At 56.2% G+C, this 24,064-nt stretch overlaps 1 protein-coding gene across 1 annotated transcript; it reads left to right on the forward strand.

Annotated features, from left to right (window-relative positions):
• Window positions 1–22,539, forward strand: GRHL3 (grainyhead like transcription factor 3). Its single transcript, XM_054395304.1, has 15 exons — window positions 1–192; window positions 1,721–1,782; window positions 2,981–3,317; window positions 3,595–3,674; window positions 5,517–5,670; window positions 6,139–6,250; window positions 7,591–7,685; window positions 9,312–9,470; window positions 10,069–10,147; window positions 11,299–11,432; window positions 12,315–12,349; window positions 13,189–13,277; window positions 13,770–13,855; window positions 16,830–16,894; window positions 22,425–22,539. The coding sequence occupies exons 1-15, from the start codon at window positions 25–27 to the stop codon at window positions 22,537–22,539; spliced, it is 1,770 nt and encodes a 589-aa protein (XP_054251279.1). The 5' UTR covers window positions 1–24.
• Window positions 22,540–24,064: the final 1,525 nt, after the last annotated feature.

Here is a 24,064-nt window from a genome sequence, read left to right on the forward strand (position 1 = left end):
TTCAGTTTCAGGTCTGTGCGTCTGATGAAGAATGACACCATGAGCTTCCAGAAATTCCCCTACACCAATGAAGATGAAGCTTGGAAAACCTACCTGGAGAACCCCTTGACTGCAGCCACCAAAGCCATGATGAGGGTGAATGGAGATGATGACAGTGTGGCTGCCCTCAGCCTCCTCTATGACTACTACATGGTAGGTGCCCACTGGGGCTGGCTGGCTGGGGGGGAGTGTGGCCCAGAGGAGAAGGGGGAAAGCAAAAATAGCTGCTCAGGGAGTTGTGATCTGCCTGCCTGCTCCCCTCTGAGCAAGCCCATCAAGAGATGGTGGGGAGAAAACTGAAGAGAGGAGGGAAGAGGAGAAGCAGGAAGGTCAAATATAGAATCACAGAATCAACCAGGTTGGGAGAGACCTCCAAGGTCATCCAGTCCAACCTAGCACCCAGCCCGAAGCAATCAACCAAACCATGGCACCAGGTGCCTCATCCAGTCTTCTCTTGCACATTTCCAGTGATGGTGACTCCACCACCTCCCTGGGCAGCACATCCCAATGGGCAACCACCCTGTGAAGAACTTCCTCCTAACCCCCAGCCTAGACCTCCCCTGGCACAGCTTGAGACTGTGTCCTCTTGTTCTGCTGCTGCTGCTTGCCTGGGAGCAGAGCCCAACCCCACCTGGCTACAACCTCCCTTCAGGTAGTTGTAGAGAGCAATGAGGTCTGCCCTGAGCCTCCTCTTCTCCAGGCTGAACACCCCCAGCTCCCTCAGCCTCTCCTCACAGGGCTGTGCTCCAGACCCCTCCCCAGCTTCGTTGCCCTTCTCTGGACACCTTCCAGTCCCTCAACATCTCTCTTGAATTGAGGAGCCCAGAACTGGACACAGGACTCAAGGTGTGGCCTGACCAGAGCTGAGTACAGGGGAAGAATAACCTCCCTTGTCCAGCTGGCCACACTATTCCTGATCCAGGCCAGGATGTCATTGGCTCTCCTGGGCACCTGGGCACACTGCTGGCTCATGAACTCAGGCAGCTGAGGAGGGTGCCCACCTCTGAGCTCTCTGTGCTCTTTGTGCAGTGAATGATGTTCATAGCACCCCCAGGCATGTGTGAGGTGCTGCCATCAGCCCCAGGGAACTGAGGCACCAGGAACCATTCTGGTGTAGAGGGCAGCCAGAACAGGGAGGAAAACTGAACCTGAGTGTCTTGAGTCTCAGGCTGGTGAGGTTTCTGCTTCACCCAAGAGCTTTCACGTGAGGAACAGCAATGCTTTGAGAGCCCTGGAGCTGGGCACAGCTCTGTGCTTTGGCACAGCCTGGCATCTTTCTCTTCCCAGTGCTGCTGTAGGATGGAGCTTCAGGAAATGCTCTCATTGAAACCAGAGGGAGTGATGCTGCCATCCACAGAATTGTTTAGGCCGGAAAAGAGCTCTGAGATCATCAAGTCCAACCATTAACCCAACAAGTCCACTGCTAAACCTCTACCCAGCTTTTCAATAGGTGCTTTGGGAAGTCTTTCCCAGGAAAATCCCAGGCTTGCCTGGGATCACCTTGGGGATCCAGGGCAGAAGCCCAGCCAGAGAGCCCAGGTCTGTTCTGCCCTGCCCTCACCTCCTGTTTATTTTCAGTCAGTGTTTTGGTTCTGAGACTTTGAGGCTGATTTTTACCTCTGGTTTTTTCCATTAGGAAACATCCAACCCTGACCAAACTCTTTGTTCTGCCTTCTTCTAGGTGCCAAAGGAGAAGAGGATCCTTCCACCTGCCATGATGGGACGCAATGAGCTAGGAAAGAGGTTAGCTTCAGTCCCTGCTCTCTGTAGCTGGCTGGTTCCCCTGCAGCTGCTTGATGGCTCTCTCTCTGAGCCTGCAGAAAAGAGACATCAAAGCAGAGTGTTATTACCAGCAGCAGTGGAGGTTATTAACCCTGAGACATGGATTAAAATTCTTCAGGCCAGGTCCCAAGCAGGCAGCAGTGGAGCTACACCCATGGCCACAACTGAGGAGCTGCCTGGCTGTGTGCAGAGGAACTGCACTCATCTGCAGCAGCTGAGGAGTTTGTCCTTGTTTCCTGCTCTGGGACAGCTGGGAAGGGGGAAAGGGTTAGGCACTGGCAGCCAAAAAGGAAGACCCAAGTCCTCTCCCATTCCCGGGGCTGATAAGGGTTTCGCTTCCACTCGCTCCCAGGATTCTCTCCCAGTGACTCCCAGCTGTCCTTTGAGGTTTTCAGATAATTAACTATTCAATTAATGGCTCATTTGCCACTCTGAGTTCAGTTCCCCTTCCTGAATGCTGTGTGTTTTGGCAGCCTCTTCTGGCTGGCTGTTTTTAACTCCTTGACAGACTCAGCCTCTTGAGCAACTCCTCACTCCCTCTGCCTCAGCTGAGCTCAGCTTTCTCCTCTCTGCAGGCCACTGCCTCACCAGGGGGATGGTTTCAGCTGGGGGAGGGAGGGTCAGACTAGACAGGAGGAACAAACTGTTCATACTGAGGGTGGTGAGACCCTGCCCCAGGTTGCCCAGAGAGGTGGGAGCTGCCCCATGCCTGGAACCACTCCAGGTCAGGTTGTTTGGGGCTGAGCAACCTGTTCTGGCTGGGGATGTCCCTGGGGACTGCAGGAGACTGGACTGGATGAGCTTTCAAGGTCCCATCCTAATGGATCTGGGCCCTGGATCTGCAGCCCCAGACCACACCTAAACCCTATTCTATGGTTCTGTGTGACCATCCCTTACCTGCTGAGCTCCTCTGGCTCTTGCTGACTGCACTGAGAGGTGTGTGTGTGTGGGTGGAGATCACCCAGGGGCCTGTCCCATCTCCCATCTCCCATCTCCCATCTCCCATCTCAAGCAGGAGAGGTTGGCAGCTGACTCAGGGTCACCTGGCAGCTGGGCTGTGCAGTTTGCTGCTCAGCAAGGCTCTTGCTCCTTGCTGGCACAGCTTGCTGGGGCTGCCCAGGCTGTTCCCTGCTTTCAGACAGGTCCCTTGCTCCTCCAGGCACTGTCACAGCATGGAGTACGACCCGGAGCTGGCCTCCTTCGACGGCTCAGCACACCTGATGAAGCTCCTGTCTGAAAACGTTGCCATGAGCCAGGAGTACTGTGAGCCACAGAAGAAGAGCAGCTTAAGCCTTGAAGGTGTCCCTGCTCCCCACAAGCCAGCCCTGCTGCCACCAGGCACTAGCAAGCTGGATGCCCCCCCAGACAGCTACCTGGTCCCTCCAGGGGATGTGTATGACAGCAGCTCCCTGAACTCCCTCTTCGAGGCCATCCCTGTGGCCCCAGCACAGCAGAGGTGGCAGCCAGACAGCACTTTCAAGGAGGATCCCCAGGAGGTCAGAGCTGGCATGATGGCACTGCAACCCAGTGGGCACTGCATGAGGCTGGCTCTGCTTTGGGGTTTGCTGATGCTGGGGTCGGTGGGAGCTTTGCTTTTGCATGAGGAGCTGGGCGCCATTCCCGGTGGATTGTTGGGGTTTGGAAGTGGGATCAGGCTTGGGGATGAGGGTCCATGTTTTATCTGTGTCCTCTGCTGTCATGTCTGGGAGAAGGGGGATGGACAAAGCAAGGAGAGGTCCTCCTCTTGACTGTTGTGTTTCCACTTGTCTACAGTCCCTGCTCTTCAGTGATATCCTCAAGCCCCAGCCAGAGCCTCCTTGCCCTGAGAGCTATGCCACAGACAGTGTCAAGAGGTAACTGCCCCTCCATGCCCTCTGGGCTTCCATGGGCTTGGCTCTGTCCCTTTCCTGGGGAGAGATTTATTCCCTTCCTTGCCTCAGTGCCAGTCTTGACAGTGACCACTGTGAACTTAGAGGTCTGCTGCTTTTGCAGAGCCAGGCTGTGCCCTCCTGGTGGCAGGAGCAAGAAGCTGCTCTGTGAGTTTTTAGACCCAGGGTGGGGGCTGTTAGGTTCTTGCAGTGTGGGTTGCAGGGGAATGCTTTGGAGTGCTTCACTGAACAGGAGTCAAACCCAATGCCAGTTACCTGCTGCCCCTGTGCCAGGCCATGTTTCTAGTCTGAGAGGTGGTTTTGGTTCAGACTGTGTTGGCCAACCTGCTGCCAAGCCAGTGCCAGCTGCTGCCAAGCCAGTGCCAGCTGCTGCCAAGCCAGTGCCAACTGCTTCCCCTGCTGTGGTCACATCCCAGCAGCACCTCAACCTGCAGGAGGGCAGATGTGGCACTAAGGGCTCAGCTGTGCCCTGCAGCCCCTGCCCAGGGCCCTGCTTGCTTCCTGGGCTGCAGAGAGGTCCAGGTGGCTGCAGCAACTTCCCACGAGCTGCTTCGAGTGGGATAAATGACAGAGAAAACCAGGATGGGGCCGGGGAGGGTGCTCAGGAACCTCCTCCTCACCTCCAGGTTAGGTTCTTCCTCTGGCTCTAGCACCTTGGTTTTGGAAGGGGCCACAGCCTCTCATTCCAAACACTTGAGTGAGATCTCTTCCTCCTTTCCCCCACTCTCCCAGGCAGAGCTTTCCTGCTCCAGACACAGCACCAAACCTCCCAGGAGGGAACATTATTCCACCACCCACTTTTGATTTGCCTCCTGAGTCACCTGGCTCCGTGACTCAGCTGTCAGACGTGGGGATTTTCACACAGCCAGCAGCTCCTGGTGCTGAGCAGAGGCTTTCTGTTTGCTGTTTGTTTGTGCACTTGAGTCCTTCCCTGGCTCTGGATAAGAGGAGCTGCCCAGCCTCTCTTCAGAGATGGCATCACAGGGGAGGTGGAGCAGGAAAAAAGAGATGGGTTGGTGACTAAACAGGACTGTGATGATCTGGGGCACCTGAAGGGTCTGTGTGAAGGTTTGTGCAGGTGGTGACCTGCTCAGGTTCCTGACACAGGAGCAGAGCTTGAGCTTCCCATGGTTTGAGCATCCATAGGTGCTGGGGAAGGCTCAGGAGCAGGGCTCCTGGCAGCCCAGGCTCTTGTTTTCAACATCCTTGCCAACAGTGACACTTCCTCTGTGCCACGCTGCAACCCTTCTCTGTGAAGGCTACAGCTGCTGCCCAGCAGCCTGGGAGCTGCCCACGCTGGGCTCCAGAGCAGTCCCTTAGCCCAGCCAGTGTCCTGCAGGGCCTCCTCTTTCTACAGGACCCACTGGCAGAGACTTCCTGGCTCAGCCACTTGTGGCTGTGAATTTGGAGGCAGGAATCTTACCTTAGGACCTTGGGAAAGCCTCCTGGCTGCTTCCTATCACAGTCTGGCTTGGTTTAGGCTTTCAGCTGTGCCACGGCTCCAGAGCCATCCGTGGGAAACCACTGGGCACAGCCATGCACAGGGAGGAGGTTTTTAAGCCCAAACCAAAGGGTAAAATGAGGGCACCAGAGAAGTGCTGCTCCCCAGGATGTTGGGGAGCATCATGGTGAGTGCCAGAAGGCAGCTGATGGTGTGGGGGTGTGCGAGGTGGGGACCAGGGCAGCGTCTCCTGGCTGAGCAGTGGCTGTAAGCCGAAGGGAGGAGGCTCCCAGCTCCCTTGTTTGGCTGCTGGAGCCAAGCAGCAGGATGTGCTTATTCATCATTCTCTCTTTGTTCCATCAAAGTGACTTTGAGTACACTCTGGGGTCGCCCAAAGCCATTCACATCAAGTCTGGGGACTCTCCCATGGCCTACCTCAACAAAGGACAGTTCTACCCCATCACGCTGCGGACGGCTGGAGACAGCAAATGTTTGCACTTGTCCTCAAATAAAGTCAAGGTAAGAGAGACAACTCTGACAACCCTGCTGACACATGCTGGAACCAGGCATCCAGCAATTGTGCTGGCCTGGGAACAGAGCTGAAGGTGAAGAGTAATGGCTTTGTGGCTCACCTTGGCTTAGAGCAATGAATGGGATGGATTCAGCCAGAGCAAACTAATCCTCTGCAGCAGAGCAGCCTTAGCCTTACCCAGCAGCTGGAACCTTTCACTGTCAGGTCAGAGATGCACAAAAGGCCTCCTTAGCAGCTGGCTGCCTGCTGGCCCTGCTGGGAAGACTTCTGAGCTAGAGAGAGCTTCCACATCTTGCTGCTGGGATGGCCTCAGAGCCATTCCTGACACTGAGCTGAGCTCGAGCTCGAGCTCCCAGTCAAGAAACTTGGTCCTGAGCAGCACCTGGGGGCTAGACTCGAGGCTCAGAGGATTCCTGAAGCTCTGGATGTCTGAACTGCTCCTGGCTGTGTTGCAGAGCGTGGTGATGATTGTCTTTGACAACGAGAAGATCCCAACAGAGCAGCTGAAGTTCTGGAAGCACTGGCACTCCCGGCAGCCCACGGCCAAGCAGAGAGTCATCGACGTTGGTATGGGCAGGGCTGGCTGAGCCCCGGGGGGGGTCTGGGCCTTGCTGACCTCCAGCAGCACTTTCCTGCTTCTCCAGAGCTCAGCTGAAGCTCCAGAAGGCCTGGGGGAAGACTGGGAGGAATAGGCTGATGTGCTGCTTTCAGGCTGAGGAGCTCCTGAGGGTTTCAGGCAGTGATAGGACCTGGGGGGAATGGAGCAAAACTGGAAATGGGCAGGTTCAGATTGGATGTTAGGAAGAAGTTTTTCACCATGGGGGTGGTGAGATGCTGGAGGTGGTGGAGAGATGCTGGAGGTGGTGGTGAGATGCTGGAAGGGGTGGAGAGATGCTGGAGGGGGTGGAGAGATGCTGGAGGGGGTGGAGAGATGCTGGAGGGGGTGGTGAGATGCTGGAGGGGGTGGAGAGATGCTGGAGGGGGTGGTGAGATGCTGGAGGGGGTGGTGAGATGCTGGAAGGGGTAGTGAGATGCTGGAAGGGGTGGTGAGATGCTGGAGGGGGTGGTGAGATGCTGGAAGGGGTAGTGAGATGCTGGAGGGGGTGGTGAGATGCTGGAAGGGGTGGTGAGATGCTGGAGGGGGTGGTGAGATGCTGGAAGGGGTGGTGAGATGCTGGAGGGGGTGGTGAGATGCTGGAGGGGGTGGAAGCCTCATCCCTGGAGGTTTTTGCAGCCAGGCTGGATGTGGCTGAGAGCAACCTGCTGTGGTGTGAGGTGTTCCTGGCCATGGCAGGGGGGGTGGAACTGAATGAGCCTTGAGGTCCCTTCCAGCCCTGACAATTCTGTGATTCTGTGTTTGGCAAGGCCAAAATACACCAGAGGAGAGCCTGAGTCAGAGAGAGAGGAACTGTTAAGCAGTTTGGGCTCTTACAGGTGGTGGTGTTAGGTCACAGGCTGGGCTTGGTGACCTCAGAGGTCTTCTGCAGCCTCAGTGATTCTGTGAGTCTGTGAGGTGGGACTGCTCTTGAAGTGTAGGAGTCTGAGCTAGAGAAGGCTTTGGTACTGCTTGTCCTTGTCCCACTGCCACCCCCAGGGCCTGTCCCTTACACACAGATGTGGTGCAGAGGGACATTGGTTAGCACCAGACCTGGTAGGGTCAGACAGTGGTTGGACTTGGATGGTCTTGAAGGTCTTTGCCAACCCAACTGAATCTTTGCCAGCCCAACTGAAGGTCTTTGCCAGCCCACATGAATCTTGACTCTGCACACTAAGGTCTCAAGGGTGGCCTCTGCTACAGGACAAAGCTTTGGAGTCAGGCAGAGGTTGGCTTGTGGGAAGTGGGGAGCCTGGGGAGTGCAAGCAGTGGTGCAGTCAGAGTGTGACCTTGCTTCTGTGCTGCCTTTCAGCTGACTGCAAGGAAAACTTCAACACGGTGCAGAACATCGAGGAGCTGGCCTACAATGCCCTCTCCTTTGTCTGGAACATCCATGAAGAAGCCAAGGTACAACCTGCTGCTGGAGGGGACGTGGGAGCCTTTGGTCCCCAGCAGCCTCCTTCCTGAGTGCCCAGACAGCTTTCCCCCCCCCCCCCTTCCCCAAACTCCTCAGGTGACAGACAGGGAGAGTTTGAAATCCAAACAAAGTCATTCCAGTGGCCCCAGGTGGTGTTTGCCTGGCAGGACAGCAGGGAAGGACACCTTGCTCCTCTGTGTGCTTAAGCACAGCCATTAGCTGATAACCACTGCGGGGCTGGCTCAGGGATGTTTTCTCAGTGCTGAGAGATGGCTCTGCAGGAAGGCTTTTGCAGCAGGCAGCCTGGAGCAGGGCTCTGCTCACCTGGAGCTGGAAGCTGTTTAAGTAAACCCCAGCTCAGGGTACAAAGAAAAAAAACTTTCTTTCAAGGCAGCATTTTGATGCAGCTATAGCTGAGCAGCCTTCTGGGGCTTGTGTGCTGTGGAAGGCAGCCAGGCAGGTCACAGAGTCCCTTTTGGCCTTCCAAATCTTTAGAGTTGCTATCAACAGCTTTCCAGCAGCTCTGCTGCCTCCTCTGCATCTCTTCAGAGCCTCTTGCTCATGTTTTGTAGCCAGTGTGGATTGAAAGGAGCTGATCAGAAAAGATGAAGCAGTCAAGAAAATAAAAGCAAAGCATAAATCTCCCTTCCCTCTGGAGCTGGCAGCTTGGGAAAGCTCCTGCTTTGCTTTGAGGTCTCCAGAAGTCCTTCCTTTAGCCCAAAAGGAGACCTTGGGCTTTTACAACCCCAGAGCTTAACAAATGTCTCCAAGGCAAAGCTGTCAGAAAGGGAAATATGTCAGGTATGTGGCAAGCCCCCAGCAAGGCTTGAGTTTAACTCTTAGCAGAAACTCTGCAGAGCTGCTGGCCTGGGGCAGGCCAAGGTGAGGCTGCAGAGAGCTGGGAGCCTGAGAGGAGGGCTCAGGGATTTGGGGTGTCTGCAGCACCTCTTGGCTCTCGTCTTGCAATTTAACCTCACACCCCAGGGAAGAGGAGGTGCAGACTGGAGCTGCCATCAGGGCTGCAGGGCTGAGATCCTCAGCCAAAGAGCCCTGCTGAGGGAGCTCTGGGAGCTTCTCCAGCTGCAAATCTATTCCCAGAGTCCCAGGGGAAGCTTCAGGGTTCAGAGTCACACTGGGAAGCTGGGTTGGTCACTTGGAGATGTGATGTGGGTGATAGCTGTGCTCAGCTTTTATCCAGAGGTTTCCACTGGAGGAAACTCCATCCTAGTAGTACAGGAGCCCAGGGAGTGGTGCTGAACATTCACTGAACCAGCAGCACTGAGCTGTAATGCCTGAAGCTGCCTCTCTCCAGGGCATTGCTCTCCCTTGCTCAAACATCAGCCACAGCAGCAGGACCCTCCCCAGGCAGCCTTTGCCTCTGAGCTGCTGGCAGTGGATGGTCTAAGTGTAAAGAAAGAGTGGGAGAGCTGCAAAAGTTGTGTGTGTGTGAGGCTGTGCTGGGGAGGGCTGGTGGGAAGCCAGCAGCTCCCATGCTGGCAGGCTTGGAAGGATGCCTCAGGAGCTGCTTTTGTGGCTACCTCACTGCACTCAGTGCTGCTTGGGTGCAAAGCTCTCAGCAGCAAGCAGCTGAGGGCAGCCTCTGTTCCTCTTTGCAGGTGTTTATTGGGGTGAACTGCCTGAGCACTGACTTCTCCTCCCAGAAGGGAGTGAAGGGTGTCCCTCTCAACCTGCAGATCGACACCTACGACTGTGGCAGTGGCAGCAGCCAGCTGGTGCACAGAGCTGTCTGCCAGATCAAGATATTCTGTGACAAGGTAGAGCATGGCCTCCCCAGCAGCTTGGCCAAGAGGCATCTCTGCACTGGTGGTCAGTGGTGCCCACAGAAAAGCAAACCAGAAGGCTTGGGAGGGTCTAGAAGAGCCTCGAGGAAGAGGAAGGGTTGGGCCCCTGAGTGAGTGAAAGAGGACCCCAGGGCTGTGCCTGCCTGGCTGAAGCCTTTGCAGGGCAGACCCCTTGGAGAGTTTTCCCCAGAGCAGCCCCACATGGGATTGTGCCTCCCCATGAGGTCTAGTTTGGACAAGTTTTGCAAGAGCAGGAGAGATGAGAATCTCCTCAGAGGCTCTTCCCTAGCCTCAAATATCTTCCCATGGGAAAAAGAATTAATAGCAATAAATCCTCACAGCTGTTTTTGTCTGCATTGTTCATTTTTAAAAGCAATTTTTTTTCTGGGGAGGGGGGGGTTGGGTTGGTTTTAATTTATAAGGATCAGAGAGTTCTGGGTGGCCTCTAGAAGGTCTCTGAGATGAGCAGTGTGGGATGAAGGCTGCCTTAATGTGTTCATCTCTCAGAAAGATCCACCAAACTCCCTCCTGCCAATGGCAATGGCCTCAGTTCTGCCTTCTCTTCCTGCAGGGAGCAGAGAGGAAGATGAGAGATGATGAAAGGAAGCAGTTCAGAAGGAAAGGGAAATGCCTGGACTCCAACAACAATGGTCAGTGCTGCTGCTTCTCTCCTGCCCCTTCCCTGACCCTCACTCTGCTGACATCCCTGCAGCCTTCTCTGTTAGCTTCCACCAGGTCTGGCCCTGGCTGTTTCCAAGCCTGATGGAATCAGCCCTGGGCAGGAGCAGGTTGTCCATCAGGTCCTTGCCTGATCTCCTGCCAAAGCCCTTCATTAACTCTGACCAACCTTGTGAGACCTCACCCCAAACCCTGCCTCCATTCTGGTGTCCACAGCAGGAGGAGGACACAGAGCTGCTGGAGAGAATCCAGATGAGGTCACAAAGATGAGCCAGGGGCTGGAGCAGCTCTGCTGGGAGCACAGGCTGAGGGAGCTGGGGGTGTGCAGCCTGCAGAGGAGAAGGCTCCAGGGGGACCTTAGAGCTGCCTGGCAATAGCTGAAGGGATCCTGCAGGAAGGCTGCAGAGGGATTTTCATGAGGGTGTCTGAGACAGGCCAAGGGGGAATGGTTTGAAGCTGAGGCAGAGCAGGGTTAGAGTGGAGCTGAGGAAGAAGTTCTGCAGCAGGAGGGTGGTGAGAGTCTGGCACAGGCTGCCCAGGGAGGCTGTGGCTGCCTCCTCCCTGGGGGTGCTCAGGGCCAGGCTGGATGAGGCCTTGAGCAGCTGAGTGTAGCTGAGAGGTGTCCCTGGGCATGGTGGGGAGCTTGGAGCAGAGGAGCTCTGAGGTCCCTCCCAACCTGAGCCACTCTGTGAGCTTGGAGGCTTGGCAGGAAGCCTTCCCTAAAAGGGAGGCAGCACTGGGCAAGCCCTGAAGGCTTTCTTTGGGGGGGTCCTGTCTGGGTTTTTTTTTTTTTCTGATGCTTCTACTGGGAGACCTTGGGCAGGAGCTTTCCCCTTAAGCAGCAGACCTGGGGCAGGAGCTTTCCCCTTAAGCAGCAGACCTGGGGCAGAAGCTTTCCTCCTGAGCAGCAGACCTGGGGCAGAAGCTTTCCTCCTGAGCAGCAGACCTGGGGCAGGAGCTTTCCTCCTAAGCAGCAGACCTGGGGCAGGAGCTTTCCCCTTAAGCAGCAGACCTGGGGCAGGAGCTTTCCTCCTAAGCAGCAGACCTGGGGCAGGAGCTTTCCCCTTAAGCTGCCTCTTGAAGTGCCACCTGAGCTGAGCTGAATTGGCCTTTCCATCTGTAGGTCTGAAAGGCTGTTTGCTCTCTGGCTTCAGAGGGAATGAACTCACGTTCCTGAGGCCAGAGACTGACCTGGAAACCCAGCCAGTCCTGTTCATCCCCAACGTCCACTTCTCAAGCCTGCAGAGGTGTGGCACGGTAAGTCCCCTCCAAACCAACCCTCCAGGGGCCCTCAGCTGCCACCAACCACACGGCCAAACTTCTCAGTCCCCCAGCTGGGACTTGTGTCATGGCAAAAAGAAGAAACAACCCCAAAGCACAGCTCTGTGGTGAAGGCAGAGCTGCCAGGAGTGGCCTAGAAAGTGATGCAGCAGTGCAGGGCAGGACAACCTCTCCAGGCTCCTTCCAGCCACATCTCCCTGGGGGTCACAGGTAGCACCTGAAGCTTCCACAGACACCTGGGGAGTGGTGGCAAAAAACCCACCCCAAAACATGGCAGCAGGAAGCAAACCACAGAAAAGATGTGACCACATCAGCCCCTGTGTGTGGGGAGCATCTCTCACTTCTCCTCTGCCCTTCTCTTTCCCCTGGAGGCTGAGGGAACCTGGAGCCAGTGCTCCTCAGAGCTCATCAGTGTTCCTTCAGGGGGGCAGAGCCACTTGTGCCAATCCTGCAGCATCCTCTGGCAGTGCCTGCTGGTACTGAGGCCTCAGCATCAAAACCAGGGGCTGGAGGAACCTGGTCCACAACCAGAGAACTCCCTGGGACCTTGATCCCAAGGAGTCTGTGAGACCTGCCCTGCTTTGGGGTCTAGCTAGGTCTGTGTCCAGCTCTCTGCCAGGCAGAGGGGGAGAAGCTGGATCCCAGGGTGTCAGGGGTTGGGAGGGGTTAGGCAGCTGCTTTATGTCAGGTTTGATTTCATCTGCAATACACAGGCAGGTGCTGGGGTTTAGCTGAGCAGGGATGGACTTGGGAGGAGGGGAAACCATGGTCCAAATGTGCCCCCAGTGCCCCCTCCCCACCTTTCCTGGCACTCACTGCTACTGTGCACACTAAAAGGTCTTTCCTTTCCACTTCAAGGTTCTTCCTCCTGCTGTTCCCAGCTCTGCAAACAGGTAAGGAGGCAGCAGTTTGGGTTTCCCAGCCACCAGCTGCTCTCTTGCTTCATGCACATCGTGCTTGGGTGGTGTCCATAGGCAGAGGCTGTCTCTGGGAGCAAAACAACACAGCACAGTGTCTCCCTGGTGCCCTTGAGAGTCAAAATATGGTTGGACTCTGGCCTAGAGTGGCCTCAGGGCATGCATGAGCACAGAGAGCCTTCATTTCCCTACCTGTGAGCCACTGCAGCATGGGCCTGGGCCAGGACTGCCCTGAGATGGTGTTTGAAAGAGAGATCAGAGAACTGTCACTGAGGGGCAGACACTGATGTGAGATCAACTGGAATGAAGCTGCAGTCAGGGCTCAGAGCTGTGATGTGCCCAGAGAGGGGAGAACCAGGATTCACCCAGGGCCTATCCACTCTCTGGTGCTATTAGCAGAGAAACAAAGGCAGGGAGGTACAGAGGGGTTTTGTACCTGAGGTGGTGCCAAAGCCACAGCCTGCACTCACTGATGGGCACTGGAGCAGGCTGCCCAGAGAGCTGGTGGAGTTTCCTTCTCTGGGGTCTTTCAAGACCCACCTGGATGTGTTCCTGGTGACCTGCTCTAGTCTCCAGAAGTCCCTGCCAAGCCCTGGGCAGGAAGCTGCAGCTCTGGCAGGCACTGCTGCTGGCATTACTAAGCTGGCATTTAGGGGCTGGGTGTCTGGGGGCTGGAACCAGGTGATTTTTAAGACCCCTTCCAACCCAGGCCATTCTGTGGTGGTTGGCTGCTCAGTCAGAAGTCCTCCTGCTGGGATTGTTTTGTTGGCTGCTGTTGTTCTGTCCCCTTGAGCCTGTTGCCTCCTTCTGCTCAGGCTGCCCTTGAAGCGCAGTGGAGCCTCCTTCACAGATGACTTTGACCAGATACCTCCAAAGCAAACCAAGGAAGAGGATCCTCAGAGAGGTAACCCCTGGGATGGGAACTCTCCTTGAACATGGAGTCTCATTTAGTAACCCCTGGATCTCCAGGGAGGCCTTAGAGCAGCCTTCCAGTACCTGCAGGGGGCTAGGGGAGAGCTGGGGAGGAGCTCTTCCCAAGGGCTTGTAGCATGAAGGACAAGGGGCAAGGGGTTGAAGCTAGAGCAGGGGAGATTTAGGTTGGACATTTGGAAGAAGTTCTTTACCCTGAGGCTGGTGGAACACTGGCAGAGGTTGCTCAGGGAGGTGGTGGAGGCTCCATCCCTGGAGACATCCCAGGCCAGGCTGGATGTGGCTCTGAGCAGCCTGCTCCAGCTGGGGATGTCCCTGCTTGCTGCAGGGGGGTTGGGCTGGATGAGCTGTAGAGATGCCTCCCAAGCCAGAGCCCTCAGTGGTTCTGTGCACTCCAGGAGGTGTCAGCAGGCTGGGGCCATGCTGTGAGGAGCCTCAGCTCAGGGCTGTGCTTTGTCTCTTGCAGTCCTGCTGTACGTGCGGAGGGAGTCGGAGGAGGTGTTTGATGCCCTCATGCTGAAGACCCCAGACCTGCAGGGCCTCAGGACAGCTGTAAGTGGCAGCAGGGACCGAGTGCAGGCAGCAGGGCACAGGCAGCTGTGCAGTGGAGGCTGGGTGGGAGGCTGCTTCTGGCTCCTGCCTGCTGTCTGCTCGCCCTCGAGAACGGGAATGGAAACTGTGAGCAGCAGGGGAATGGTTCCCACAGCTGCTGGCCTGGGCTGGGAGGTGCTGGTGCTGCAGCAGGGCAGAGCACCCCTCAGGGCTCAGAGCACCCCTCAGGGCTCAGAGCACAATTCAGGGCTCAGAGCACCTCTCAGGGCTCAGAGCACAATTCAGGGCTCAGAGCACAATTCAGGGCTCAGAGCACCCCTCAGGGCTCAGAGCACCTCTCAGGGCTCAGAGCACCTCTCAGGGCTCAGAGCACAATTCAGGGCTCAGAGCACCTCTCAGGGCTCAGAGCACAATTCAGGGCTCAGAGCACAATTCAGGGCTCAGAGCACCCCTCAGGGCTCAGAGCACCTCTCAGGGCTCAGAGCACCTCTCAGGGCTCAGAGCACAATTCAGGGCTCAGAGCACCTCTCAGGGCTCAGAGCACCTCTCAGGGCTCAGAGCACAATTCAGGGCTCAGAGCACCTCTCAGGGCTCAGAGCACAATTCAGGGCTCAGAGCACCCCTCAGGGCTCAGAGCACAATTCAGGGCTCAGAGCACCTCTCAGGGCTCAGAGCACCTCTCAGGGCTCAGAGCACCTCTCAGGGCTCAGAGCACAATTCAGGGCTCAGAGCACCTCTCAGGGCTCAGAGCACCTCTCAGGGCTCAGAGCACAATTCAGGGCTCAGAGCACCCCTCAGGGCTCAGAGCACAATTCAGGGCTCAGAGCACCTCTCAGGGCTCAGAGCACCTCTCAGGGCTCAGAGCACAATTCAGGGCTCAGAGCACCTCTCAGGGCTCAGAGCACCTCTCAGGGCTCAGAGCACAATTCAGGGCTCAGAGCACCTCTCAGGGCTCAGAGCACCCCTCAGGGTTCAGAGCACCTCTCAGGGTTCAGAGCACCTCTCAGGGCTCAGAGCACCTCTCAGGGTTCAGAGCACCTCTCAGGGCTCAGAGCACAATTCAGGGCTCAGAGCACAATTCAGGGCTCAGAGCACAATTCAGGGCTCAGAGCACAATTCAGGGCTCAGAGCACCCCTCAGGGCTCAGAGCACAATTCAGGGCTCAGAGCACCTCTCAGGGCTCAGAGCACCTCTCAGGGCTCAGAGCACCCCTCAGGGCTCAGAGCACAATTCAGGGCTCAGAGCACCTCTCAGGGCTCAGAGCACAAAGCCAAACTCCTCTTGTGCCATCACCTTCATGGCTGCTACTCTGAGCCAGCCTCTCCATTCCCAAGGCTGCAGCTGTGCAACCTGAAGCCAGCCCTGGGCTGGTGCTGGAACCCCCTGAGCTGTGTTTGAGGAGCACACAGACATATTTCTGAGATGATTATCAGCAGCAGCTCTGATAACCTCACCTCTCTCTGGAGACTGCTGGGAAGGGAGCAAACAATAAACCTCCCAGATCTGGGCTGCCTTTATGGCTGCACTTTAAGCTCTGTTGGTTTTACAAACTTTTAAAAACAGAGAGTTTGGGAAATGCCAGAGCAGAGGATTCGTTGCCATCCTATCCCTCCCCCATCCCTTCCTCACAAAGAGTCAAAAAGCTCTGCAGAAAATGCTTGTGAGGAAGCCACAGAGCTGCAGTCATCCTCAGCCTGTTCCTGAGCTTGCCCAGGAGAGGTCTGCTGGGGATGCTCTGCAGGTCAGCAAAAGCTGCAGCCAGATGCACCCCCCGGGACACAGCCATGGAGTCACACAGCCATGGAGTCACACAGCCATGGAGTCACACAGCCATGGAGTCAATCAATCAATCAATCGATCACACAGCCATGGGATCAATCAATCAATCAGTCACGCAGCCATGAAGTCAATCAACCAGTCACACAGCCATGGGATCAATCAATCAACCAGTCACACAGCCATGGGATCAATCAATCAACCAGTCACACAGCCATGAAGTCAATCAACCAGTCACACAGCCATGGAATCAATCAATCAATCACACAGCCATGGAATCAATCAATCAATCACACAGCCATGGGATCAATCAATCACACAGCCATGGGATCAATCACACAGCCATGGGATCAATCAATCACACAGCCATGGGATCAATCACACATGGGATCAATCACACAGCCATGGGATCAATCAATCACACAGCCATGGAATCAATCAATCACACAGCCATAGAGTCAATCACACAGCCATGGAATCAATCAATCAATCGATCAATCACAGAGCCATGGAATCACAGGACAGGAGCAGAGAATCCTCTTGGCTGGGGAGGGTCTCTAAAGCTCTCCAGCCCAAGTACCTTCGACTGCCAAGCCTGGTGCTGAGCCCTGGCCCTCAGCACCACATCTCTGCCTCTCTGAGACACCTCCAGGGAAGGGCATTCAGCCACCTGCCTGGGCAGCCTGGGCCAGGCTTGGAGAACCCTCTCAGTCAGGAAGTTTCTTCTCATCTCCATCTAAACCTCCCCTCGAGGCCCTTTCCTCTCATCCTGTCACTTGTTCCCTGGGAGAAGAGACCAACCCCAGCTGCTGCTCTCAAGGGGCACACAGAGCCAGGAGGGCTCCTGCTTTTCTGTACTTTCTCTCTCTGCTTTGGGTGCAGCAGCAAAGGGAGAGCTCAGCACAGCCTGTGCCCAGCTGCCTGAAGCATCAAGCCCCAGACAAAGCCAAGGGATGAGGGGAAGGGAATGAAGCCTCTTCCCTGGGGTTAATGTCCTGGCAAGAGCCCCAAAGCCAACCTGCAGCCCACTGCAAGCCTCAGATGTGTCCAGGCTGTCCTCTTCACATCGTGGCTTCACCTCTTTTGTTTGAGGGAGCAGAAGGGGAGGGAGGGAAGCTTTGCTGCCAGCTCCCCCTGGCTGGGGGATCTCTCTGGCTTCTCTCCCAGGCATTCCATTTGCTCTCCTTCCCTCCCACAGATCTCAGAGAAGTATGGGCTCCCCGAGGAGAGCATCTATAAAGTCTACAAGAAATGCAAACGAGGGTAAGCTGATCTCCCATCTCCTTCCTGCTCTGCTCCTCCAAGCCCCTTCCCTTGGGTAGCCCTCCACAGGCTGCAGGAGAGCTGTGCTGGGGGCTGGTTTGGGTTGGTTTTCTTTTTAACAAGCCAATGAAAAGCTGTTTGCAGCACATAAAGCTCAGCTCTTTCTGGGGGTGAGGGGAGGGGGTTAAAGATTTGGGGGTGGATAATACCTCCCTTGTATCAGATCTGTTTGGAGGGTGAAGTGTCCCAAGAAAAGGAAGTTGGATGAATTGGGGAACTGTCTGGGGAAGTTTAATGGCTGATCCCTTGTGTGGTGCAGAACTTATCTTGCTGGCATCAGGGAGGAGGGAGAGAAGTTTGCTTCTCCACAGCCAGTGCCCAAATGGCTCACAAAGAGCTGTGGTGGCTGAGGAAGAGTATGGGGGCAGCCCAGGTGGGGAAGAGGAGACATCTGAAAGGAGAGTATCTGTCCCAGGCTTTGCCATCCCATCCCCACTCCAGGGAGCTCACTCTGGCAGCTGAGGGCTGAGACCCCTCTGGGCACTGGTGGTTCCTGTGCAGGGGCTCCTCAGGTGATCCCAAGGGGGTGCCTGTCAGTGGCTGATCCATGTGGATCTCCCCACAGCCCAGAGGGACTGGTGCCAGTCTGCCCCAGTGCTGAGCCTTCTGTGGAGGGCAGAGCTCTTGGTGTGGGGCCAAGAGCTACTTTCAGAAATGTTTTCTGCACTGAGAACCCCTCTGGGTTGTGCCCACCTCTGGCAGGGAGTCCTGCCTGCAGCTGATGGGGGTGGAACACCTCACAACCCCCCAGGCTTATTCCCCACCAAGCTGAACCCAGAACCCTCCCTGTAGAGCCAGCCAGATCCAAGCAGGCTCTGCAAGCAGCAGGAGCTGCCTGGGAGATGAACTCATTGTTGGTGCTGGCCCTGGGCCAGAGTCTGAGCTTGGGGAGAGCCTGGCAGGGCTGCTGACAGGCCCTGAGCTCTGCAGCCCTGCTGCTCCCCCCAGCATGGCCCTACAGAGAGGTCTTCTGCATAGAGAGCAAGGGAAGAGGCCTGGGAGCTGATGAGGGGAAGACCTCAGTCCAAAGCTCTGCTTCTGTGTTTGCTTCCTGGTGATAGTGAGAAGGTCCTAAAGCTCCTTGGTCCTAAATCTCCTTGGTCCTAAATCTCCTTGGTCCTAAAGCTCCTTGGTCCTAAAGCTCCTTGGTCCTACAGCTCCTTGGTCCTAAATCTCCTTGGTCCTAAATCTCCTTGGTCCTAAATCTCCTTGGTCCTAAATCTCCTTGGTCCTACAGCTCCTTGGTCCTAAATCTCCTTGGTCCTAAATCTCCTTGGTCCTAAAGCTCCTTGGTCCTACAGCTCCTTGGTCCTAAATCTCCTTGGTCCTAAAGCTCCTTGGTCCTAAATCTCCTTGGTCCTAAATCTCCTTGGTCCTAAATCTCCTTGGTCCTACAGCTCCTTGGTCCTACAGCTCCTTGGTCCTACAGCTCCTTGGTCCTACAGCTCCTTGGTCCTAAATCTCCTTGGTCCTAAATCTCCTTGGTCCTAAATCTCCTTGGTCCTACAGCTCCTTGGTCCTAAAGCTCCTTGGTCCTACAGCTCCTTGGTCCTAAAGCTCCTTGGTCCTACAGCTCCTTGGTCCTAAAGCTCCTTGGTCCTAAAACTCCTTGGTCCTAAAGCTCCTTGGTCCTAAAGCTCTTTGGTCCTAAAGCTCCTTGGTCCTACAGCTCCTTGGTCCTAAAGCTGCTTGGTCCTAAAGCTGCTTGGTCCTAAAGCTCTTTAGTCCTAAAGCTGCTTGGTCCTAAAGCTCTTTGGTCCTACAGATCTTTAGTCCTACAGCTCTTTAGTCCTACAGCTCTTTAGTCCTACAGCTCCTTGGTCCTACAGCTCCTTGGTCCTACAGCTCCTTGGCTGAGACCTTCCAGCTCATAGCTTGATCCCCATGGGACCTATCCTGCTTGCTTCAAGGGGAGCAGAGCTGAACTGGGGCTTGGAGGCAGCTGCAGGATGGGAGGGGAGGAGGCAGTGGTTTCTCCTCCATGCTGTGATGTGGTGGCACTGGGCTGGGGAGCTGCTGCAAGCCCCTCACTCTAAATCCCCAGCTGAGCAACCTTTCCTCCTTTAGGAGGGGTTTTAAGTGGGGTCCTAACTTTCAGATGATGGCTGGGCCACAGGGAGGTGTTTGAACTCGCCAGGAGGCCCTGCCCCTGAGCTCAGAGCTGGCCATGCACAGCCTCAGAAATGGAAGTTTCCTCCTCCAAGTGAAACAGCAACAGTGATGGCCTCAGGAGAAGGGTTTGCAGAGAGTGCCTGGAGCCTGATCCCCAAGCAGAGCAGCTGTGGAGGAGAGGGGAGGGCAGGTGATCATTGCAGCTGCAAGGGAGACAAGGCTCAGGAGTGTCAGCTGTGCTGGTGGCTTCTGCTGTGGCCACCACAGGTCACCAGGCTGTCATCAGACAGCTCAGGTAATGCCAGCCTGGGTTGGTGCTTCCTGGCCCAGCTGGCTGGGAGCATCTGCGTGGCAGGAGAGAGCTCAGCACTGAGGAGGCTGCAAGGAGGACCAGGAAATGGCAGAGCTTCAGGGAGAGGCCACCCAGGCTTGGCTGTGCTTGGGGTTTTGGTCATGGCTTGATCTGATGAGTTGTGAAGGTTGTACAATGCTGACTGGGAGGGCAAGCAGGCAGCTGCCCTTGGCAGCTCTTCCCCAAAGGGAGGAGCAAAGAGGGGAAAAGGCAACAGCTGGAAGTTAGGGTGAAAAAGGAATCAGCTTAAGGGAAGCTGGACCTGAGGGAGGGCCTGCAGCCACCAGCCCCTGCTGAAGCATGGAGGGGACACACAAGACCTCAGGCTCAGGCACTGTGTCCTGCTCCCTTAGATTTAATTTTCCTTGGAATCATTTCCCCCTCTTGCTCCACCCCAAGCAATCCTCTCTTGCCAACTGCAGCTCCAGGCTCAGATCTTCACCTGGTGCAGAGCTTGGGGGTGTACAGCAGGTGAGGACCTTCCTCAGAGCAAGGAGAACATTCAGATGAGCCTCAGGGTGACTCAAGAGCAATACCAAAGTCAGTGAGGCTTGGTCTGGACAAACAAGGGAGGGCTCAGGCCCTTCACCAATGCTCCCTTCAATCTTTTGTGCCTGAGAAGTCAGATGGAAGCAAGAGGCACAGGTGACTGCTCTGGCTCCCTGCACTCAGCCAGCCAGCGATACTCAGAGCAGCTCTGCTCACAACCCACCCTTGGGCATCCTCTGGGGACACCTGTCAGGGGCTCTCTGGGATCCAGGGCTTGGGGACATGCCCCAGGTAGCTCCAGTGCTGCTCCTGAGCAGTGCTGGGAGGTGAGAGGCTGCTGGGATGGTTCTGATTCCCTGGGAGGTGAATCCCTGGGCAGTGTCAGACTCTGTCCCAGCCTCTCCCTGCATTCAGGGGGAAGCTCATCCCCCACAGAGACAGGGACAGAGTCCAAGAGGCCATGAGGATGCTGAGGGGCCTGGAGCAGCTCTGTGAGGAGCAAAGGCTGAGAGCCCTGGGGCTGAGAGCCTGGAGAAGAGCAGCCCCAGAGGGGAGCTGAGCAATGCTCAACAGGAGATAAAGGGATGGGGGCAAGAGGCTGGGGCCAGACTCTGCTCAGTGGTGCCCAGGGACAGGACAAGGGGCAAGGGGCACAAACTGGAGCCCAGGAGGTTCCATCTGAACAGGAGGAGAAACTTCTTTGGTGTGAGGCTGCTGGAGGCCTGGAGCAGGCTGCCCAGAGAGGTGGTGGAGTCTCCTGTGCAGAGCTTCCACTCCCCCTGGGCACTGTGCTCCTGGGCAAGCTGCTGTGGGTGCCCTGCTGGAGCAGGGGGGCTTGGACTGGGTGATCCCCAGAGGTCCCTTCCCACCTCCACCACGCTGGGATTTGGTGGTTCTCTGAACTGTGCCTGCTGGAGGGTTCTGTGCTCTGTCAAAAGGCAGCAGAGTGCCAGGCACTGGCACAAAGCTGGCAGCAGAACAGGGTGGGCACAGGGGCAGAGCTCCCTCCTTCAGCTCTGAAACTGGGGCACACTGTGCCAGGGCTGTTCCAAGCCTGCCTGCAGCTGCTGTGGGCAGGAGCCAGCTGTGGCTGCAGTGACCTGAGAGGTGTTCCCAGGTTGGGGCACCCCAAGTCAGTGCCTGCAGAGCTGCTGGATGTGTTTGATGCTCTCAGCCTTTTCTCTCTCTTGTTCTGTTGTGTTTGGGGTTGGTTTTTTTCCCCCATCTTGGCTGGGGCAGCATTGCTCAGTTAATGCTCTTGCCCCATTGATGATCCCAGCAGGAAGATGGAGGGGCTGTGCTCCCTGCACAGAAGGATAATTTGTTCTCTTTGTTTCCTCTTCATGGCTACAAATTTCCCTCCTGATTTATGGGAGCACAGTGGCAGGAGGCAGAGCTGCCCAGTGACTTCCAGGATAGAAACTGGGGAGGGGAGGGAGGACTCTGGTCAGGGACAGAAGCACAGCCTCAGGTTTAAATCAGCTCTTGGGATGCTTCCCTCTCCCATGCCTCCATGGAATCGATCCCAGGTCAGGATGCTGTGTGAGTTAGAGTCACAATGTGGTGAGGGTTGAAGGGACCTCTGGGGATCATCCATTCCATGCCCCCCTGCTCCAGCAGGGCACCCACAGCAGCTTGCCCAGGAGCACAGTGCCCATGGGGGTGGAAGCTCTCCACACAAGGAGGCTCCACAACCTCTCTGGGCAGCCTGCTCCAGGCCTCCAGCAGCCTCACACCAAAGAAGTTCTTCCTCATGTTTAGATTTGCAGCAGGGCTGGAGATGTGCCCCCAAGCACAGGTGGGATTTTGCCACCAGCTGGCACAGCTGGCACAGCTGGCAGCACTCACCCAGCCTGTGCCTGTGCCTGGGTGTTCCTCCCAGAAAGGGCAACCTCCCAGGCAGCACTCAGGGCACCTCTGCATGGGAGGTTGCCTTGGAGAGGAGACAGAGAGCCTGCTCCAAACCACTGCCATCCACTCCCAAAGCAGCCTCAGCTTGTTCAGAGCAATGCAGCCCTGCAAGCACCCAGGCAGGGAGCAGGGAGGCAGCAGCTCTGCTCTGGATTCACATCCCACAGGATCCAGATTCATTTGCCTGCAGAGCAGACTCTGGGCCCAGGCATGTCCAGGGTGGGATTGCCAAAAGCTCTGCAGGAGAGCCCTTGGTGCTGGTTTGTGGCTTGAACTCCTTCATCCTGGCTGAGCCCCTCCAGCTGGGGGAGGAAAAGCTTTGGTGTGAGGGTGCTGGAGGCCTGGAGCAGGCTGCCCAGGGAGGTTGTGGAGTCTCCTTCTCTGGAGAGATCCCAACCTCCCCCAGGCCATTGTGCTCCTGGGCAAGCTGCTGTGGGTGCCCTGCTGGAGCAGAGGGGTTGGACTGGGTGAGCTGCAGAGCTCCCTTCCAACCCCCAGCACTCTGTGGGTCCTGAGCATGCAGTAGTGTCCAGCTCCTGCCCAAGCTGCTCTGCAAAACCTTTGGATGTGCTGAATCTGACCCAAGCCTCTCTCCTCCTCCTGCAGGATCCTGGTGAACATGGACAACAACATCATCCAGCACTACAGCAACCACATGGCCTTTCTCCTGGACATGGTGGAAGCAGAGGACAAGTTCCAGATCATCCTCAAGGAGCTATAAAGGAGCCACAGGCAGCACTTAGCAGGACTTGTCTCAAAGCCATCAAGTTTGACCCCCGCCAGGACTCAGCCTGGAGCCTCAACTTGTTGCCTTTACTTGAATCCAGTGCCCTGGGCAGGGCCCCCTGGCCACACAGTGCCAGGCCAGAGACTGCTTGGAAGATCTGTCAGTGATGTGAACAGGGACCATGGACCTTCCCTCTGTCGACTTTGTTATTATTATTATTTTTTACCTTATTTTATTGGAGTCTCCCCTGGCCATGGGCCTGACCAGCATGGCATGACCAGCATGGCCAGAGCAGAGCCTGGGCAGAGGCAGGGCACCTCCTGGGCTGGCTCTTTGCCTGACCCAGCCTCAGGCTTTGGCTCTCTCCCAAGCCATCAGTCATGCAGAACCTTCAAACCATTTCCAGGAGGGCTGAGCCCAGCTCTGAGCTTCTCTCTCTGCCCAGAGATGACTTCAAAGCTGGCTGCTGGCTGGACACTGCCTGTGCCCCCCTCCTGCCACCTCTGAGTGTAAATACCACGAAGGCCTCCCTGGCCCTTGTTGATACATTTCTGCTGTCTTGTTCCCTTTTGTATTTTATACACATGGATAAATCATTTGCATTGTTTTCTACCTGCCTCAGTTTGGTGACACAGAGCATTTCAAACACAGGCTGCTTCCCTGTGAGCTCCTTTTGTATCGGTCTTGTTGGTTGTCTTGGTTTGGATATCCCATAGTAATAAAGGCTCAAAGATGGAAAGTCAACTCTTTGCCCCCCACCCCTGGAGCATGGAGTTGGGAGAAGCCAGGCAGGAGGCAGAGCAGGGAGGTGACCTTGAAGGCACAGAAAGGACTCCAGGCTGGTTTTGCACCACGCTCTACTTGCCTCCCCACAGCCAGCACTGCTGCCCCTCTGCTCCCCTGCTTCCACCTGCAGATGCTGACCAGCTCCTGGACTCCTCCTCAGCCCTCCCTGCAGCTGCTGGGCTGGGCTCTCCCTCCCACAGGATGATAGGGATTGGAAGGGACCTCTGGAGACAATCCCACAGCATCACTATGGTTGGAGAAGACCTTCAAGTCCACCAAGCCCAACCACTCTCTAACTCTGCCAGGGCCACTCCAACACCATGTCCTTGAGCACCTTATCTAGGTGGCTTTTAAACACCCCCAGGGATGGGGGTTCAGCCCCTGCCCAGTGCAGCCTGTGCCAGCCTTTGAGAACCCTTTTGGTGCAGAGGTTCTGGCAGTCCCAGCGCTGGGCTCTGCCTCCTGGTGCTGTGCTGGCTGCTGCAGGGGTGCTGTGTGCAGGAGGAGGGTCCTGAGCAGCTCCAGGAACATCCCACTGCTGGAGGGATAATCTCCCATGGACCTGGTGTCAGTTTAAAGGAGGCAGTGCCCTGTTTCACTGCTGCTCCCAGGAGAGGCAGCTCAGCCTCTCTCTTTGCTGGGAGGTGCTGGGGCTCAGCCATGCATCTCCCTGCCCCTGCTGCACTGCCTGCTCGAACTCCTCCCACCTGCAACCCTGCAGCCACCAAACCTT

This window comes from Indicator indicator, chromosome 33, assembly GCF_027791375.1.
Source record: "Indicator indicator isolate 239-I01 chromosome 33, UM_Iind_1.1, whole genome shotgun sequence".
NCBI lineage: Eukaryota > Metazoa > Chordata > Aves > Piciformes > Indicatoridae > Indicator > Indicator indicator.

Excerpts from the sequence above, each read along its gene's own strand:
- GRHL3 (XM_054395304.1), top strand. The coding sequence starts at position 25 with ATGAAGAATGACACCATGAGCTTCCAGAAATTCCCCTACACCAATGAA. Across the intron at positions 3,318-3,594 it reads TCAAGGAGGATCCCCAGGAG|TCCCTGCTCTTCAGTGATAT; the intron begins GTCAGAGCTGGC and ends ACTTGTCTACAG. Across the intron at positions 9,471-10,068 it reads TCAAGATATTCTGTGACAAG|GGAGCAGAGAGGAAGATGAG; the intron begins GTAGAGCATGGC and ends CTCTTCCTGCAG.